The 18,949-nt window shown below is 49.9% G+C and overlaps 1 protein-coding gene across 5 annotated transcripts; it reads right to left on the reverse strand.

Moving 5' to 3' along the window:
* Window positions 1-7,806: 7,806 nt before the first annotated feature.
* On the reverse strand, window positions 7,807-18,553 carry RABAC1 (Rab acceptor 1). Of its 5 annotated transcripts, none has more exons than XM_048502100.1 (7): window positions 18,492-18,550; window positions 16,542-16,728; window positions 15,138-15,251; window positions 14,738-14,950; window positions 13,569-13,666; window positions 11,350-11,451; window positions 7,807-8,284 (listed from the first exon to the last, which is right to left on the reverse strand). In XM_048502100.1, the coding sequence occupies exons 3-7, from the start codon at window positions 15,215-15,217 to the stop codon at window positions 8,196-8,198; spliced, it is 582 nt and encodes a 193-aa protein (XP_048358057.1). In that variant the 5' UTR covers window positions 15,218-15,251; window positions 16,542-16,728; window positions 18,492-18,550; the 3' UTR covers window positions 7,807-8,195. The 5 variants fall into 5 exon arrangements, with proteins under 5 accessions (XP_048358057.1, XP_048358058.1, XP_048358060.1 ...); XM_048502101.1 differs by lacking the exon at window positions 18,492-18,550 and adding an exon at window positions 18,244-18,264; XM_048502103.1 differs by lacking the exon at window positions 16,542-16,728 and having other exon boundaries at window positions 18,492-18,553.
* Window positions 18,554-18,949: the final 396 nt, after the last annotated feature.

Raw genomic sequence — 18,949 nt, forward strand, 5'->3', positions numbered from 1 at the left:
TACGAGCGCTGTGGCGGTCTCATTGCTGCAAGGCGGGAGCATGTGACGGGCGTCTGCTGCTTCCTGCTGGCGGGAAATGGTGCGCTGGGTTAAAACCGGTGTACGAAGAGGCCAACGTGCCCATTACGCTGAATGAAGTGGTAAACTGAGTCTGTGAACTGGTTCTGGTGGGTTTCCCGGGCTGTGTGGCCGTGGTCTGGTGGATCTTGTTGCTGTAGTGGCGTAGGAGGTTAAGAGCTCGTGTATCTAATCTGGAGGAACCGGGTTTGATTCCCAGCTCTGCCGCCTGAGCTGTGCAGGCTTATCTGGGGGATTCAGATTAGCCTGTGCACTCCCACACAAGCCAGCTGGGTGACCTTGGGCTAGTCACAGCTTCTCGGAGCTCTCTCAGCCCCACCTACCTCACAGGGTGTTTGTTGTGAGGGGGGAAGGGCAAGGAGATTGTCAGCCCCTTTGAGTCTTCTGCAGGAGAGAAAGGGGGGATATAAATCCAAACTCCTCCTCCTCCTCCTCCTCCTCTTCTTCTTCTTCTTCTTCCTCCTCCTCTTCCTCTTCTTCTTCTTCTTCTTCTTCTTCATTTCCCTTCCTCTTCCTCCTCCTCCTCTTCTTCTTCTTCTTCTTCTTCTTCTTCCTCCTCTTCCTCCTCCTCCTCTTCTTCTTCTTCTTCCTCCTCTTCCTCCTCCTCTTCTTCTTCTTCTTCTTCTTCTTCTTCTTCCTCCTCCTCCTCCTCTTCCTCCTCTTCCTCCTCCTCTTCTTCTTCTTCTTCTTCTTCTTCTTCTTCCTCCTCTTCCTCCTCCTCCTCTTCTTCTTCTTCTTCCTCCTCTTCCTCCTCCTCTTCTTCTTCTTCTTCTTCTTCTTCTTCTTCCTCCTCCTCCTCCTCTTCCTCCTCTTCCTCCTCCTCCTCTTCTTCTTCTTCTTCTTCTTCTTCTTCTTCTTCTTCTTCTTCTTCTTCTTCCTCCTCCTCCTCCTCTTCCTCCTCCTCCTCCTCTTCTTCTTCTTCTTCTTCTTCTTCTTCTTCCTCCTCCTCCTCCTCCTTCTCTTCCTTCTCTTCCTCCTCCTCCTCCTCTTCTTCTTCTTCTTCTTCTTCCTCCTCCTCCTCTTCTTCCTCCTCTTCTTCTTCTTCCTCCTCCTCCTCTTCCTCCTCCTCCTCTTCTTCCTCCTCCTCTTCTTCCTCTTCCTCTTCCTCTTCCTCTTCCTCTTCTTCTTCTTCTTCTTCTTCTTCTTCTTCTGTTTCGCCTGCATCTGTGGCTGGTTCATGAACAATGCACTCCACCCAAACACAGGATTTGCATTCACCAATACTACTGCAGGGCATGAAAATGTGAATCGCTCCCTGGACTGATAAGCCCCACCCGCAATACAAGACTATCAACCACATCTTTGCATAACAAGGTCCACCCAAACACTTACTGATTGGGATCCCCACCCTGGGACATTTTTTTCCCCAGGAGCAAGCCTTTATTGGCATAGACAGCAGTACAACAATAATAAAAAACGGATTAAAAAGCATATACAATACAAAATACATGTTAGGTCGAAGGAAATCTACTGGCGTTTAGTAATTTCCAGGAGAAAGTCTGCCACTATCATACAGAGAGAAGGATCAGGGTTGTCCAACAAGTAGTGTAATCTAATTAAATCGGGGAGATGGGGTAAATGTAAAGGAGTAAGATTCACATACTTGGATCTGATTTCCTTGAATCTGAGACAGTGTCGTAATTGGTGGGCCAGAGGTTCAACTGAGCCATCGTTACATGGGCACAATCTTTTAGCCTTTTCTTGCTTATTAAATCTGCCATGCAACAAGGCAGAAGGCATAACATTAAACCTGGCGAGCATTATGGCTCTCCTTTGAACAGGGTTTATTAAGCAATACAGGTAGTGTGCCAAGTGGCCCCGTTCAAATGGGAGAGAAAAATACAGGGGGGAGCACGTTTTCTTGGCTGCAGTCATTAGGGTACACCCTGGGACATGGACAATATATACCCCAAACATTTCCTTCTCTCTGGACACAGTGTGTAACAGACTTCCCTCTGTGATACACCTCTGAAGCTGCCCGCCACAGATGCAGGCTAGAGGTAATCCGAGGTGGTCTCATCCGGATGGTCCGTGGTAGCCCGATCTTGTCATCTAAGCGCTAGGATCAGAGACTCCCAGAGAAGTCCAGAGGTGCTGTGTGGAATGTTTTTCTCTTCCCTTGATAGCGCTGCAGCATTGGTGCCCGGCCGTTTTTCACTCGCGTACCCTTGGAAACCCATTTCCCTAAAACTTTACCCCCATATCAGCAAACCCATTACCTAATCTTTTGTGCATACCACCGAGTGCTCTGGCATGTACCCGGGGGGGGGGGGGGGGGGGGTCCGCATACTTCAGGTTGGGAAATCACGGCGCTGCAGGATTACCGCGAGTCGTTGGCTGCCGCGCGAAGGCACTGTCCGCCACCAGGCCAATGTGCCCTTGCTTGTCCGCATTTGGCCACAGTGGCATCCGACACTGCGGCAGACGCTGGCGGCGGCAGCCAGAGGGGGCGGGGGAAGGCTGACCTGGAATGCCCTTCTGCCTCCCGGCCCCAGTCCTCTCTGATGCTACAGCCCCCCCCCCCCCCGGTCTGGCGTTCTCCTCTGCTTCAAAGATGCCACCTGATGCGGCTAATTTAATCAGATTGTTTGTTCCATCCGGCTCCCATGGGCAGGGGAGGGGGGGGGGAGAAGAGCCACAGGTCATCGCTGCAGCAACAGAAGGCTTCAGGGGGAAGGATCTAATCGCCATGGCGACTAAAACCGAGGCAACGGTGGGGAAGGGGGGGGGGGCGGGGAACCAAAGGACCAGAAAACGGCCAAGGGGCTGCACAGCTTTCCCGTTTTGGTCTTGCTTCGTCTGAAAGGACATTCGGTGCCCCGTCATTTATCATCCAGCCTCCCTGGCGCAATCTGACATGGAGACAGGTGGCAGAACGATGCCCGCTTCGCTTGGCACATTTTTTATCTGCATTGGATAATAGCCGCAGCACAGAGCCCCGGAGAAAAGGTGGACTCACCTTTACTGTGCCAGCTGTTCAGGGGGTGGATACTGGTGGACAGGGAGCATCTATGCTGGGATGGCGGAGACTGTGCCGTCCCAATTTCTGATAACTGGCCATTGCTGTGGGTTCCTCTCGGCTCTGTGCCGGAGCCCTGCTCCGCTTGGAACGGGCTAGGGGTGGCCAAGCTATGGTGCTCCAGATGTTCATGGACTACAATTCCCATCAGCCCCTGTGCCGTCCCAATTTCTGATAACTGGCAATTGCTGCGGGTTCCTCTCGGCTCTGTGCCGGAGCCCTGCTCTGCTTGGAACTGGCTAGGGGTGGCCAAGCTATGGTGCTCCAGATGTTCATGGACTACAATTCCCATCAGCCCCTGTGCCGTCCCAATTTCTGATAACTGGCCAATGCTGCGGGTTCCTCTCTGCCCTGTGCCGGAGCCCTGCTCTGCTTGGAACTGGCTAGGGGTGGCCAAGCTATGGTGCTCCAGATGTGCATGGACTACAATACCCATTAGCCCCTGTGCCATCCCTATTTCTGATAACTGGCCAATGCTGCGGGTTCCTCTCAGCCCTGTGCCGGAGCCCTGCTCTGCTTGGAACTGGCTAGGGGTGGCCAAGCTATGGTGCTCCAGATGTTCATGGACTACAATACCCATTAGCCCCTGTGCTGTCCCAATTTCTGATAACTGGCCATTGCTGTGGGTTCCTCTCGGCTCTGTGCCGGAGCCCTGCTCTGCTTGGAACTGGCTAGGGGTGGCCAAGCTATGGTGCTCCAGATGTTCATGGACTACAATTCCCATCAGCCCCTGTGTCGTCCCTATTTCTGATAACTGGCAATTGCTGCGGGTTCCTCTCGGCTCTATACCGGAGCCCTGCTCTGCTTGGAACTGGCTAGGGGTGGCCAACTTATGGTGCTCCAGATGTTCATGGACTACAATTCCCATCAGCCCCTGTGCCGTCCCTATTTCTGATAACTGGCCATTGCTGCGGGTTCCTCTCGGTTCTACCGGAGCCCTGCTCTGCTTGGAACTGGCTAGGGGGTTGGCCACCTCTGGGCTAGAGGAAGCCTGCGCCGAGGCGAAGGCCGACCTGCTTCTGAATTGGGCCCAGCTGAACAATCGGGCTCCCCTGCAAAGAAAACGGAGGCACTGGCAGGTGACGTTCCTTCGATTCGCACCTCATTTTGTGCAGTTCAGGAACCACCCTCCTAAAATCGAGGCTGGTGGGCAGTTGGACAAGAACACTTTTGCTTACATCCCCCCCCCCCCCCCCCCGCCCCAATATGCACAAATCTGTGAAGCTGCCTGGAACATCGTACGGCCCATGGCAAACCGAGCTCGGTAGCTCCTCAGACTCGCCAACGCCCTCCGAGAGTTCTTTCTCACCGCCAGCTCCTGCCGTCTCTCTCTCCGAGGCATTTTCATTCGGCCCTCCATCTAAACAGCTTCCCTAACGTAGCAGGGGATTTGAACTTTGCCCTCCCATGCCCTAGTGCTAACCACTACACCACACTGTCTCTCAATAACCAGAAAGCTCACAGATCGAACTTGGCAACCGTAGGCTTTGCAGAAAATTTGCCTGCAACAAGAGGCAGGCTGCAGTATTAACTATTTTCACCCAGCCACCCATTTCTAATATGCTATTATGCAAAAGGGGAAGGTATACACCAAAGTGAAAATGAAGAAAACTTGTACCAACCAGGCTATAATAATGGCTTCAAAAATTAGTTCTCCCACTGGAGTAGCAATTTACTTATAAGCAACCAAAATAATTTTATAATTTTACAAACAGTAACAAAATGTTTTGGAAAAAATTGTTCACATTCTCCCATTGGAGTAATATATATATACAAGTTAGAACGGCACGGCAATATGATCCAAATACAAATATAACAGCTAGCCAGATTCTAGATAATTATAAAATTATTTTGGTGACTTATAAGTAAATTGCTACTCTAATGGGAGAACTAATTTTTGAAGTCATTATTGTAGCCTGGTTGGTACAAGTTTTCTTCATTTTCACCCATTTCTAATACAGCAGTGCAGTGGTGGGATTCAAATAATTTAACAACTGGTTGTTTACAAGCACCAGTTTAACAACCAGTTCTGCCGAAGCGGTGTGAACCGGCTGAATCCCACCACTGTGGCAGTCCCACACTGCCTCAGTCACTTTCTTTTGGGAAATACCTTATGTCCATATCCCCTTCCCTATTTCCCCCCTTTCTCTATTAAAGGTTGCAGGCCTTTAATAGAGAATCCCCTCACCTTCCATGTGTCGCATTGGAAACATTCACGTTGCTGCCCCTGTTAAGGTGCTCCCCACCTTGTTTCTCAGCAAAGTGCCCATGCAAAAGGCTCAGGAGACGCAAGACGATTCTTACCGAGATGGAAATCACTGTTGTTGCCTTGTGCCTACAAGCTGAAAGACTGACTTTTGACTCTCTTCGTAGCAAGATCTTAAGAATCCGTGTAGCTCAGGGGTGTCCAACTCTGGCGCCCCAGATGTTCATGGACTACGATTCCCATCAGTCCCAGCTATACTAGGGATGTCCAGCTCTGGTGCCCCAGATGTTCATGGACTACGATTCCCATCAGTCCCAGCTATACTAGGGATGTCCAGCTCTGGTGCCCCAGATGTTCATGGACTACGATTCCCATCAGTCCCAGCTATGCTAGGGATGTCCAACTCTGGCGTCCCAGATGTTCATGGACCATGATTCCCATCAGTCCCAGCTATACTAAGGATGTCCAACTCTGGCGTCCCAGATGTTCATGGACCATGATTCCCATCAGTCCCAGCTATACTAGGGATGTCCAACTCTGGTGTCCCAGATGTTCATGGACCATGATTCCCATCAGTCCCAGCTATACCAGGGATGTCCAACTCTGGCGTCCCAGATGTTCATGGACTATGATTCCCATCAGCCCAATTGGCCATGTTGGCAGGGGCTAATGGGAATCGTAGTCCATGAACATCTGAGGCACCAGATTCGGACACCTCTAGTCTAATTGGTCACCCTCAACACCACCAGGTCTTCTTTTTGGCCCTAGCCATGATTTCATGGTCACAGATGGCCTCGTCCACCCGGTAGATATTATGGGTCTAAGAGCAGAATCCAGTAGCTTTTTGGGCAAATCAAGAATGCCTGAGTGTGCAGGCACACAAAAAACACAGTAGGGTGAGGTAAAGGATCTCAAACACAAATGGAATTAGAGTTATCCTTTCCACATTGCAATTTTCCTGAACATGGTCTGCTATATTGCCCGTTGGCATAAGAAATTACGTAGGGGGGTGGAAGCCACAGACGACACACGAAGGCCAGCAGATGAAGAAGAAGAGTTTGGATTTATATCCCCCCTTTCTCTCCTGTAAGGAGACTCAAAGGGGCTGACAATCTCCTTGCCCTTCCCCACCTCACAACAAACAGGTAGGTGGGGCGGAGAGAGTTCCGTAGAGCTGTGAATAGCGCAAGGCCACCCAACTGGCATGTGTTGGAGCGTACAAGCTAATCTGGTTCATCAGATAAGCCTCCACAGCTCAAGCGGAACAGCGGGGAATCAAACCCGGTCCCCCCGGATCAGAGTCCACCTGCTCTTAACCACTATACTACGCCGGCTACACCACGACACAAAAAATTCAGAAACTCAGAAATGCATAACATATATGATGTTGTATAATATCAACATATGTCATATTTTAATACCATAAATATCCACGTTTTCTTTTTTCAAGGAAAAAGAAAATAATTCAGACTTATTCTCTGGTACGAAGGGAGGGCCAAAAAAATTTACTTGGATTTCCAGATCGTGGGGGCCACTTCTAACCCCGGCAGTGTGGAAGAGATAACTATGTTGGATGCTGGTTAGATCGAACAATTTAGGAATTTTTATTTTCGGGGCAAAGAGGTAGCATTTCATTATGAATGGTCAAGGACCTGGGTGGTTTTGAACAGCCAGGAAAATGCCCTTGGCAAGGGTCAAGCGGGCACGGCAGCAACTTAAGAGGCCGAGGATTGCTTCCCAAAGATCATTTCAGGTGGGTAGCTGCGTTGATTTGCAGCAGTAGAAGAGTTTGGATTTATATCCCCCCTTTCTCTCCTGTAGGAGACTCAAAGGAGCTTACAAACTCCTTTCCCTCCCCCCCCCCCAAACACCCTGTGAGGTGGATGGGGCTGAGAGAGCTCAGAACTGTGAATAGCCCAAGGTCACCCAGCTGGCATGTGTTGGAGTACACAAGCTAATCTAGTTCACCAGATCAGCCTCCACAGCTCAAATGGCAGAGCGGGGAATCAAACCTGGCTCCTCCAGATTGGGGCACACCTGCTCTTAACCACTACGCCACTGCTGCTCCACAGCTGTAGGCCGGTTGCACCTTGAAGACCCGAGCTAAGTATCTCTTTAGGGCAGTGGGGTAACCTTTGGCATCTGATAGCCGGGATATTATGGATTCGAGCATACCCCATCAGCCAATTGGCCATGCTGGCAGGGGCTGATGGGAATTGTAGTCCATAACATCTGGAGTGCCAAAGGTTCGCCCCCACGGTTCTAGGGTATAAGCTTTCGAAAGTCAGAGCTCTCTTTGAATTCCACAGAAATCTCGTTGGGGACTTTAAAGAGTACAGGACTCAAATCTTGTTCTTCCTAGAGACTGTGGCCAGCCCTGCAGAGTTGGCCACAAGGAACCAGGGCAACGGTTGGGGCTCGTGCGCCGAAGGCTGATGTAAGCCAGCGGGTCGTAATAACCTCCGTCATGTCACGGACCAAACACATGAAAGACAATCTAATACCTGGTTTCTTTCTTTAATATTATTGGTAAGGAAGAAGAAAGGAGACTGCATTCAGATTGAGGCCAGAAAAATTCCAAGGCATGACTGTTATGGGACGAGTTAGTGCGTGATGGACTCACAGTCGAAGAAAGGAAGGAAGGACAGCATTAGAGCATATCCCAGTTGAGACCCTACCCCCAGAGGGATAGAAGGGGCTAGAAATAGGGAGGTATTAAGGAGAATGGTGGATGATTAAAGGACCAGAAGGGAGCCTGCAAGTCAGGCTCTTGGGGAGAGGGGAAAAATCCCACAGGACATCATCTGTATATACAGAGGCAACGGAAGAGGGACGCTGAAGCACAGAAAGCACTGGGGATGTAAAAGCATCAGCCGACGTCTGCCGGGCTCTTCACACTGGCTCCATCTGCAGTTCATCGCCCTCTCCGGATTCCAGCTCGTGAAAGGCAGCGTGGGAGCCAATGACTACCAAAGTGGCACCTGCAGGGGGCAACAGAGAGGAAGGGGTTACCCGGTGCAGCCCCCACTGCCGCATGCGATGACGGAAGCAGAGAATCCTCCTCCACCGCGTCTGAGCCTGGCCCTGGCAAATCTTGGGGACAATGTCACAGCCAGAAGAGGGAAGTCCATGTGTCGAATCGACAAGTTCTGATAACGCCCACCAAACAAAAAGCACAACTGAGCCAATGGTGGCCGAAGTGGATCCTACCACCGACCTCCTCAACGCATACGAACCTGCTCCTTCTGATGAAACAGCTGAAGGGAGGAGAGGGATTAAACGCAGAAAGCGATTTACAGATTCGATTTTTTAAAAAGACAAGTAAGGGAAGCTGCTGCAAAATATGCGAAAAACAACCCAGAAGTTCACAGGCGGGCTGTGATGAGGTATGCTGAATGTCACCCTGAAGTTAATGGAGAGGCTGTGATGAAGTATGCGTAGCGAAGCACAGGTGCCCTGCTAGTGTATATATGAATTTAGGATTTCGCCTTTCAAAATCCTGAACGATTAGGGCTTTTTTCCAAATGCACTGGGGAAATAGCACCACCTAGTGTCCACTGAAAGAACTGCAAGTGCTCTCTGTGTAAGATTGCCAGACTACGTGAGTGTAAGGTGAGAGCAGTAGAACAATGAGGAATTCAGGTCTGTTGCTTTTGGGGGGAGGGACCTGGGGGGGCAATATACCTCCCCAAGAAATATGCCATGCCTCATCATTGAACCTCCACCTTAATTTTCTTCTAAGTCTCTAGCCCAGCCTTTCATTTTGAGGGTTGGAGAGGACACAAATGTGACTTGGTCAGGGTGGTAGCTGTCTTGGCTGGCCCCAGAATGCCTTTACTGGCAAATCCACACCAGGGTGGGGTGGCCATCTTGAGAGGGTTTATCAGGCCTGTGAGGCAACTGGGGCAACCCCCCTTGCTCCCAATCAGGCCTGGCTTACGGGCCTCATAAACCCCCTCAAGAAGCTGGATCCAGCCCTTGAACTACATGCTGACACCCTTACTCTAGCCCTTTCTGTTGCAGAGATACAACAGAAAATGTGCAGGGAGTCCTTTTCATCCAGAGTGCCTGGGTAGGAGAGGAGGAGCAGGAGGAGGAGGAGGAGGAGGAGGAGGAGGAGAAGAAGAAGAAGAAGAAGAGGAGGAGTTTGGATTTATATCCCCCCTTTCTCTCCTGCAGGAGACTCAAAGGGGCTTACAATCTCCTTGCCCTTCCCCCCTCACAACAAACACCCTGTGTGGTGGGTGGGGCTGAGAGAGCTCCGAGAAGCTGTGACTAGCCCAAGGTCACCCAGCTGGCGTGTGTGGGAATGTACAGGCTAATCTGAATTCCTCAGATAAGCCTCCACAGCTCAGGCAGCAGAGCTGAGAATCAAACCCGGTTCCTCCAGATTAGATACACGAGCTCTTAACCTCCTATGCCACTGCTGCTCCGTTCCCAGTTGACCCATTCCTTACCAAACCTCTTCTCATCTGCTCTGCCCAATCACTTTTTCTCCCTGGACCCTGGGCTTCTGTCTTGCCTGGTTCTGTTAGGTCACTGACTCTTTAACACGCTAGCCCAGCATTAACTGAAAATTCACTTGCCATAATGTGACTGCGTAAAGGAATGCAGACCTCTGAGCATGTTCAGAGTGTATTGTACTTAACAATGAATATGGCCCTGCCCAATGAGTCCCAGGATTTAGGATGACAGAGACGACAGTGCCTCCCTCCCACCTGATCATGTCTCCTCAGTGAAACATTTCTGGCCAGGAGTCTGAGGGTGCAGTCACTCAAACGGCTCTTGTAGGAAGCAGTATGATGAACTGGTTAGGCAGGAACTGGGTCTGGGGAGCAGCAGTGGCGTAGGAGGTTAAGAGCTCATGTATCTAATCTGGAGGAACCGGGTTTGATTCCCAGCTCTGCCGCCTGAGCTGTGGAGGCTTATCTGGGGAATTCAGATTAGCCTGTGGACTCCCACACACGCCAGCTGGGTGACCTTGGGCTAGTCACAGCTTCTCGGAGCTCTCTCAGCCCCACCCACCTCACAGGGTGTTTGTTGTGAGGGGGGAAGGGCAAGGAGATTGTCAGCCCCTTTGAGTCTCCTAAAGGGGGGATATAAATCCAAACTCCTCCTCCTCCTCCTCCTCTTCTTCTTCTCAGTCAATGAAGTTCACTGGGTGACTTGAGATCAGCCTTGCCTACTTGGCAAGGTTGTTGTGAAGATAAAAACCAGAACCATGGAATCATAGAGTTGGAAGAGCCATGCAGGAATACACAATCAAAGCACCCCCGACAAATGGTCATCCAGCCTGCTTAAAAGCCTCCAAAGAGACTCCGCCACCCTCGAAGGCAGCATATTCCCCTGCTGAAAGGCTAAACATCCCTTACCGTTAGGAAGTTCTTCCTAATATTTAGGCGGAATCTCTTTTCCTTTACTTTGAATCCATTACTCCTCGTCCTAGTCTCTGCAGCAGCAGAAAACAAGCTGGTTGCATCTTCAACATGACATCCCTTCAAATATTTAAACATGGCTACCCCTTAACCTTCCAGACTAAGCACACTGGCTCCTTAAGCTGCTCCTCATAGGGAATCCAGACTTGTTATCATTTTGGTTGCCCATTTGCTCTGGGTTGTAAGAACATGGCAAAAAAAGGGATGTGAAGCAGGGCGGGGGGTGGGGGGAAGATCACTCATTGGCCCAGGTAGAAGAAGAGTTGGATTTATATCGCCCCGTTCTCTCCTGTATGGAAACTGAAAGGGGCTTACAATCTCCTTGCCCTTCCCCCCTCACAACAAACACCCTGTGAGGTAGGTGGGGCTGAGAGCTCCAAAGAGCTGTGACTAGCCCAAGGTCACCCAGCTGGCGTGTGTGGGAGTGCACAGGCGAATCTGAATTCCCCAGAGAAGCCTCCACAGCTCAGGCGGCAGAGCTGGGAATCAAACCCAGTTCTCCAGATTAGAGTGCACCTGCTCTTAACCACTACACCACACTGGCTTCACCACCCAGAAGGAGAAAGCTGGTGCCTCACACCTTGGATGGGGTTAACGCCCCAGTTACTCACCCAGCACCCAGAAAACAGCAGATCCGGCTCCTGCCAGCCAGAAGAAAGGGAAAGAAATGCCTCCAGCCAGGCCGTATTGATGGGCTGTGCTAAGTTCCCGGCCTAAAGTAAAAAAGAGATGGGGTGAAAACATGGAGGGGGGAGAGTAAAACGAAGCCTTAGAGACGAATGGCTTTCTGGAAGGTGTTGACTGGCTCCATTTTGTTTAATACTCACAGGCACCAACGATAAGCCCCAAGAAAATGAAGACGATCGCTTTGGAAATAGTCGTCATTGTGCACGAGCTGTTTGTGCAGCTCCCAAAAATTCCGGGTATCTGTCTTCTAATTCCAGAGCTCCTTCTGGCCTACTCGGGAACCTCGGCTGCCTTGCTAAAACAGCTAAAGTCCTGAGGCCGAGGTTTCTGTTCCAAGGAACACAAGAATGTTTGCCTTTTACACTATTCCCAAATTGGAAGGAAGGGTCTCTTGAAGGCAGGGGTGTCCAACTCTGGCGCTTCAGAGGTTCGTGGACTACAATTCCCTTCAGCCCCTGCTGGCAACACTAATTGGCCATGCAAGCAGGGGCTGGCACCACTAATTAGCACCACTAATTGGCCATGCAAGCAGGGGCTGATGGGAATTGTAGTCCATGAACCTCTGAAGCGCCAGAGTTGGACACCTCTGCTGTAAGGCCTAGGGGGGAGCAGCCTCTGCGAATGAACTGTGCTCATTCCTGTTGGTGCATTGCCACCTGATGGCCACTTTGAGAACTGCAACACCTGAAGACCCTTCGATCATTAATGCAAGAAAAAAATGAGTTTTGCAAACACACGCATATGAGGGACAAACATAAGGAACAGGCAAAAGGGAGAGCTACCGCCTTCCCTTTCACGGCACACAACATCCTATTCTTAACCCCATTTGCCAGTGCTGACGAGGATGCCATATTTTGCCCTCTCTCTCTCAGACTGGGTGGGTAATCCCGTTCTCAGATGCAACCTCCGCTTCCATCCTTTCTCAAGCGTCCAGCTTGGTGAGAGGCTGCTTTCGTGTGGCGCGTCTCATTGCCAACAGGCAGTTTTAATAAAATCACTCCGAGAAGCGAGCCCGTAGGAATCCAGGCTGCGGCTGGATTTGAGCCCACTGGCACAATTTAATTCCTGCTAACGTCCACAGGGTGCCTGGGGCAGAGTGCAAAGTTAACAGAACACAGCAAACCCTAGAGGAGAGGCAGATTTATGTGCATTGGGAGAAAAACAGCCTCCCAAATAAAACAAGACTGCCTGTGTGTAGAAGCAAGAGGGAAGGTTGGGGAGAATCTCCTGGGGAAAGTAAAGGACATGATGTGGTGTGTCGTTCCCCACCCCCCCATCACATGCACACATACTGTGTATAGCCCAGGGGTCGGCAACCTTTAGCACCCAAAGAGCCATTTGGCCCTCTGCTCTCCCTAAGTTCTCCCTCACACCACACCCCCAGCCTCCTCCTAAGCCCTGCTGCCCTTCCAGCCAAGCTGGTGGGATAGGACAGCTGGCTGTGATGCTAACGACGGCAGTTGCAGACTTTGGGACGCGTAAGCGAAGGCTCATCTCCTTCCTTCCTCCCTCTGGCATCCTTCCCAGGCACCAGATGAGGGAAGGAGGGGAAAGGATGCCGGAGGAAGGAAGGAAGGAAGGAAGGAAGGAAGGAAGGAAGGAAGGAAGGAAGGAAGGAAGGAAGGAAGGAAGGAAGGAAGGAAGGAAGGAAGGAAGGAAGGAAGGAAGGAAGGAAGGAAGGAAGGAAGGAAGGAAGGAAGGAGGGGGCGGGGAAGGAGGCACGCTTGCCATATCCCAAGTGCAACTTGCCATCATTGGCGTGGCCGCTGTAGAGCCGCAGTACAAGGACGAATGAGCCGCATGTGGCTCCGGAGCCGCGGGTTGCTGACCCCTGGTATAGCCATTTAGGCTCCTGGCCCTGCAGTCTGAGATCAAACATGTTTTATCCAGAAAAGGACACTGTCCAGTCTCACCAGGCAAGTGGGAGACTGAATAGTCAAACGCTGTATTGTGCTAAAAACTGATTCCCTCTGTGCAGATAACTTGAACTTCAATGTTCTGACTCCAGTTTTAACCAGAAGAAAGAGACTCCACTACACTCCAAGGAGGTGTATTCCACTGTCGAACAGCCCTAACTGTCAGGAAGGACGAACGACATCTGCCGGACCTGCTCCCCTGAGAATCGGAGCCACCTTCTGCTTACCAAACACGACAAGCTGAGACTGCTGCGTCTTCAGGTAGATGATGTAACAGGCCCCAAAGAAGACGGCGAGCGCAATCAGGAGGAGAGGAGATGTAATGCTGTGGGGAGAGAGGAAGGCACGAGGGGAAGAGAAGAGTTGAACTTTGGTGGTACAGAATGCATTTGGCATGCAAGGAAATTCAAGGTTTGCTCCTTGGGATCTGCCATTCAGGCCAGCGGGTGGAATCAACGGAAGTTAGTTTCATACACAACCAGAATCCATGCACTGGTCTTTCCATTTATCGGATTCTGAAAAAAAATGACCAAGGACTCCTGCGCACGTGCGCCAATCAATGAAAAATGGTAGATCCCCAAATATAGCATCATTCAAGTCCTACATCCCGGTACAGTCTTTCTGCAGCAAGAACTCTGAGCACTAAAACAGGCTAAAGGCAGCTCAGTGGGATAAATCTGTATCATGCTGCAGCTGGAGAAATCAAGAGATTTCCTTTCTCCATCCCCCATGGTTCTAAATCAACATGTCAGTTTTAGAAGAGTTTGGATTTATATCCAAACTCTTTGAGGAGACTCAAAGGGGCTTACAATCTCCTTGCCCTTCCCCCCTCATAACAAACACCCTGAGAGGTAGGTGGGGCTGAGAGAGCTCTGAAAAGCTGTAACTAGCCCAAGGTCACCCAGCTGGCATGTGTGGGAGTGCACAGGCTAATCTGAATCCCCCAGATAAGCCTCCACAGCTCAGGCAGCAGAGAGGGGAATCAAACCCCATTCCTCCAGATTAGGATGCACCTGCTCTTAACCACTATGCCACTGATGCTCCTAATCAAGCTAAAATCAATTTTAGCTTGATTATCCCCGTCTCAACAAGCATGTCTGTGTTCATTTCCTCATAAGGGTAAAATCTCTATTTTTTATTTAAAAATAAACACTTTTTTGAGGACTCTGTCAGGGATTTCTCTCTCAACAATCCTGCCGTAAAATCATCAAGGTGGGAAAAGTGTTCCCAGCTACAAGGGCCAGAAACTCAGATTTCCATTTACAAGCAGTGAATTCCCAGATGCCACATTCCCCCGACCTCGGATTCTGTTACTGTTTGGCTATTTGACAGCAGGATGCTCAATGATGCCCCCAATGCAAAATTAGGAGCGTCCCCCTCCATTTCTGCTACTCACAGGCAATAAACAATGAGCCCCAAGAAAACGAAGACGTAGTTGCTCTGGAAATATTCCACATTGCGCACGAGCCTTTTGCACAGTTCCCCAAAATTCCGAGGTTTCCCAAAGCGCCGCTGATCCACAAAATTGGCCCAGGGTCGGATGGTTGCCTTCCGCTGCTCCAGCCACTCCTTGGCAGGGCCTTGGGGCAAGAGAGCTGGGATGGAGATCCTGTGTGAGGACAATGTGGGGAGAAGAGAGGGATGGCAGGAGGGATGGGGGGTGCTTTAGAAAGCTGGACTTCACAACAGTCCTATCCTGAGGCCGCACACCCTTCAAAAGACCCCCAAGCCCATTTGCTAAAGATGGGGGCCTTGTCCCCAATTGCGAAGGCCCCCCTCCCTGAATCCTTACTTACTTGGTACCCAGAACCGTTCCCGCCTCCTCCACTTCAGTTCCTGGATTGAAGAGATGCTCCGGTCCTAATTTGCTAGCCATTTCGCTCTGGACGATTTCACGCCAGGCTAAGGAGCTGCAGAGAGATGGGAAGGGAGGAAGAGAGCTGGAAAAGTTAAGACGCACCTTTGAGTGGCTTGACAGAAACAGTTATGAAGAGTCAGGCCCTGGCAAGAGGCGGATCCCACAAGATCCATGATTTGTGGACACAAACGCAAAGGTGATTTCGCCTATTATGCAGAGGCGACAAAGCAACATTCCACAGTGAGCTGTGGTCAGTCGAGACCCCCTGATAGACAAGTGAAAACAGTTTGTGGCATAGTGGTTAAAAGAGTTGAACTAGTCTAGTGGATGGAAGACTCAAGTTCAAATCCGTACTTGTGCCATGGAAACTTGCTGGGTGATTTTTAGATGGTTGTGAGAATAAAATAGAAGAGAGGAGAATTATATAAGCTGGTTTGGGTTCCCATTGGAGATCTAGAATTTGCCAAATTTGTATCTAGCAGCCAAACGAACCTGCTCTCCAACACAACTCCTAATTCCATTTGAGCAGAGACGTATGGGCCTTCCACATTATCTCCATGCTACCTTAACGTAACTCCACGCTAGCTAGGAGAGCTTCCTCTACCGCTGCACGCTTTTAACGTTATGCCCTCTGCCCTATTAAAGGGTAGGTTCGGCAATTTAGATAAATCCGCAAGGTTATGCAGTTGCAAACTTAATGTGGTTGAAACCCTGACTCACCAACTCTTGCACTGCACCAGATTTGATAACATCAGATCTAAATATACCAACCTACATTTTTTCCTTCCAATCTGGGCTGCCTGATCTGACTAGGTTATCTCTATTGTTAAACAACTCGGATCCCGGTCTTTGTGAAGAGATCGCCAATTTCATTGCGGAGATAGTTTTAATTTATTTATATCCCCGCTTTCTCTCCTGCAGGAGACTCAAAGGGGCTTACAATCTCCTTGCCCTTCCCCCCTCACAACAAACACCCTGTTGAGAGTTCCCAATAGAACGTATTTGTTGTGCTCCCCGTGGGGCCTTTTATCTATCATGTATCCATGCAATTGTTCCCAATTCATGTAACTTTTTTCTGACTATGCCAATAAAGGCTTATGTATGTATGGTTCCCATTGGGGAGAAAGGTGGGGTTTAAATGAACCTCACAACTGAATTAATTGAATTAAATAAATATATCCACACAATGTGTTTGGCATTTGCTTCTGGAGGAATTTGCACATTCATTGCAGGGTAAACAAAAAGCTGGCACCAGAACCACTGTACATTTTTAGACGCATGCTTAAAAACACCTCGACTATGTGCCTGAAAATGGGTGAATGGGAAAATAAACTTAACTCACCCCTCTGGTCACCACAGTCCAGAAGAATTTGTACAGGCTGTAGTGGCTCCCCACCTAGGTCACAGTCTCCGTAAACTGTACAATCACAATCCAGGAACTGCCCTGCTGGTTTCTGATATCCTGTTTGTCGGTTTTTGCAATTGTTTTTTCCTTACCTTTTAAAATTTGTTCAGCGGCAACATCTGACCTATTTTACGTTACAGGTGAGAAATATGTTTGCTTTATTCTAGCCAGCAACTGGTTTGTTTTTTTTCAAATGTCAAATCCTGGCAAAGAGATTTCCTTCTCCAGTTGTGCAAACAATTAGATCCTGGGACAAACCCCAAGTTCCTGGTATTGCTGTGCAAATCAGAAAAGGATCCCGACAAGGCGAGGGGTGGGGGGGATCCTGACTTTTTGGTAATATGATTATCCTTATTTGCTTTTTTTATGATTAAAACACACACACACACACACACACATGGCCCCTGCTGCAAACTGCGTGAAGACTAAAGTTTAAATCCCTGCTCGCTCATGACATTTCTTTGTTGGCTTTGAGCAAGTGATCTCTTTGGGCCTAACCTACTTCACATGGTCTTTGCAGTGGAGCTAGTTCACACATTTGGGTATAAAGCCCTTAACAGAAGGGTGGAACAGAAATATGGTGGATAAAAGCCGTCACACAGAGATCAGCGGGGAGGCAAGAGACACACATTTTCATTGAATGGATAACCTGCCCCGCCCCACCGAAAGATCCCAAACTCTAGGGCTGCAAAGAGAAAAGACCAAGGAGCGGAGAAGAAGAGTTTGGATTTATATCCCCCCTTTCTCTCCTGTAGGAGACTCAAAGGGGCTGACAATCTCCTTTCCCTTCCCCCCTCACAACAAACACCTTGTAAGGTGGGTGGGGCTGAGAGAGCTCCAAAGAATTGTGACTAGCCCAAGGTCACCCAGCTGGCATGTGTGGGAATGCACAGCTAATCTGAATTCCCCAGATAAGCCTCCACAGCTCAGGCGGCAGAGCTGGGAATCAAACCCGGTTCCTCCAGATTAGAATGCACCTGCTCTTAACCACCACGCCACTGCTGCTCCTTTGGCTGGGAAAGTGATGTGGCATCCTTTTACAGGATGTTTGGTTTGAACCTGGGTGTTGTGAGAGGCAGTTACAGAGAACATACTCTGCCTGGCAAATTATGACTGTTCTCAGGAATCTGGCTGGCCACTGGAAGAAACAGGGTGCTGGACTGGGCTCAAACCATCAGGCAATATGCAAAGGAGAAAAGCGAGATGCTGGGGTTGCCAACTCCAGACTGGAAAATTCCTGACGATTTGGGAACAGAGGGTATTTATTTATTTTATTAGGCTTTTATACCGCCCCATCCCCGAAGGGCTCTGGGCGGTGTACCGCATATAAAAATAACAATATAAAATAGTTAAACATTTAAAAGCAGCGATAAAAGCTAGAAATTTAATTTATGCAATAAGTCTCAGTAACTAAGGATATAATTGGCGTCCAGCATTCCAGATTTAAAATTCCCTCCCCCCCCAAAAAAAAAGTAGGACTTGAGGAGAAACCTCGGCGAGTTATAAAACCAGAGAGCCGCCCTCCAAAGCAACCATTTTCTCTAGGAGAGCTGGTTTTTGGCATCTGGCGATCAGCTGTAATTCTGGGAGATCGCCAGGCTCTAGCTCCTAAAACTTTGTCCCGCTCCTAAATACTCACCCCTAGATCCGGGAAGCATGGAGGGTGGGATCTCCCAAAGAGACCTAGGGCCCGGGGTGCCTGACTTGGTGGGGGGAATCGTGGTACCCGGGGTGTTTTAGCATCCTTTGGCCCTCTTGCTCAGGGTGGGGCTCAGTAAAAAGAGAAGCCTCGGCCGCCCTCCCCTCCAAGAGACTGCAGCCCGGCGCGAAAGATGCCCACCGCCTGCATCCGGGGTTGCCCCTAGCAACAGAACCTCCGCCGCTCACCTGCCGCCTTTGGAACCTGGTCCAGCAGTCTCTCCCCGGAAGCGCAGGGTCTGCGTGGCAAAGAGGCGGGGCAGGAAGGCGGATGTTTACCTTGGTGGGCGCGGTGGCTGCTGGGGATTGTAGTCTTGGGGGTCGCAAAGGCTTGGGCAGCAGCAAGGACGTTTTGCAGGCTCTCTGCAGCGTGGTGCGTCTAATATAAATGGCTCAGCGTGTGGGACGTGATCTGGAACTGTGTTCTTGTGAAGTTTAATGCGGATTCAACCCTGGTCATAGAGAATCGCTGCTTTCCTTCTGCTGCACTTACATACATTCCAGGCATCGCTTAGGGTTCAAGATTCCCCCACCAATCCAGCGATTTCAGACGCCCGAATATGTAATACATGGTGCAGAATAGTATTGTCTGTTGAGACACGGTTTCAATCCTTACTGTACCATGAAGTTCACTGGCATCTAGTCAT

This window comes from Sphaerodactylus townsendi, linkage group LG06 (assembly GCF_021028975.2).
Source record: "Sphaerodactylus townsendi isolate TG3544 linkage group LG06, MPM_Stown_v2.3, whole genome shotgun sequence".
NCBI classification, from domain to species: Eukaryota; Metazoa; Chordata; class Lepidosauria; order Squamata; family Sphaerodactylidae; genus Sphaerodactylus; species Sphaerodactylus townsendi.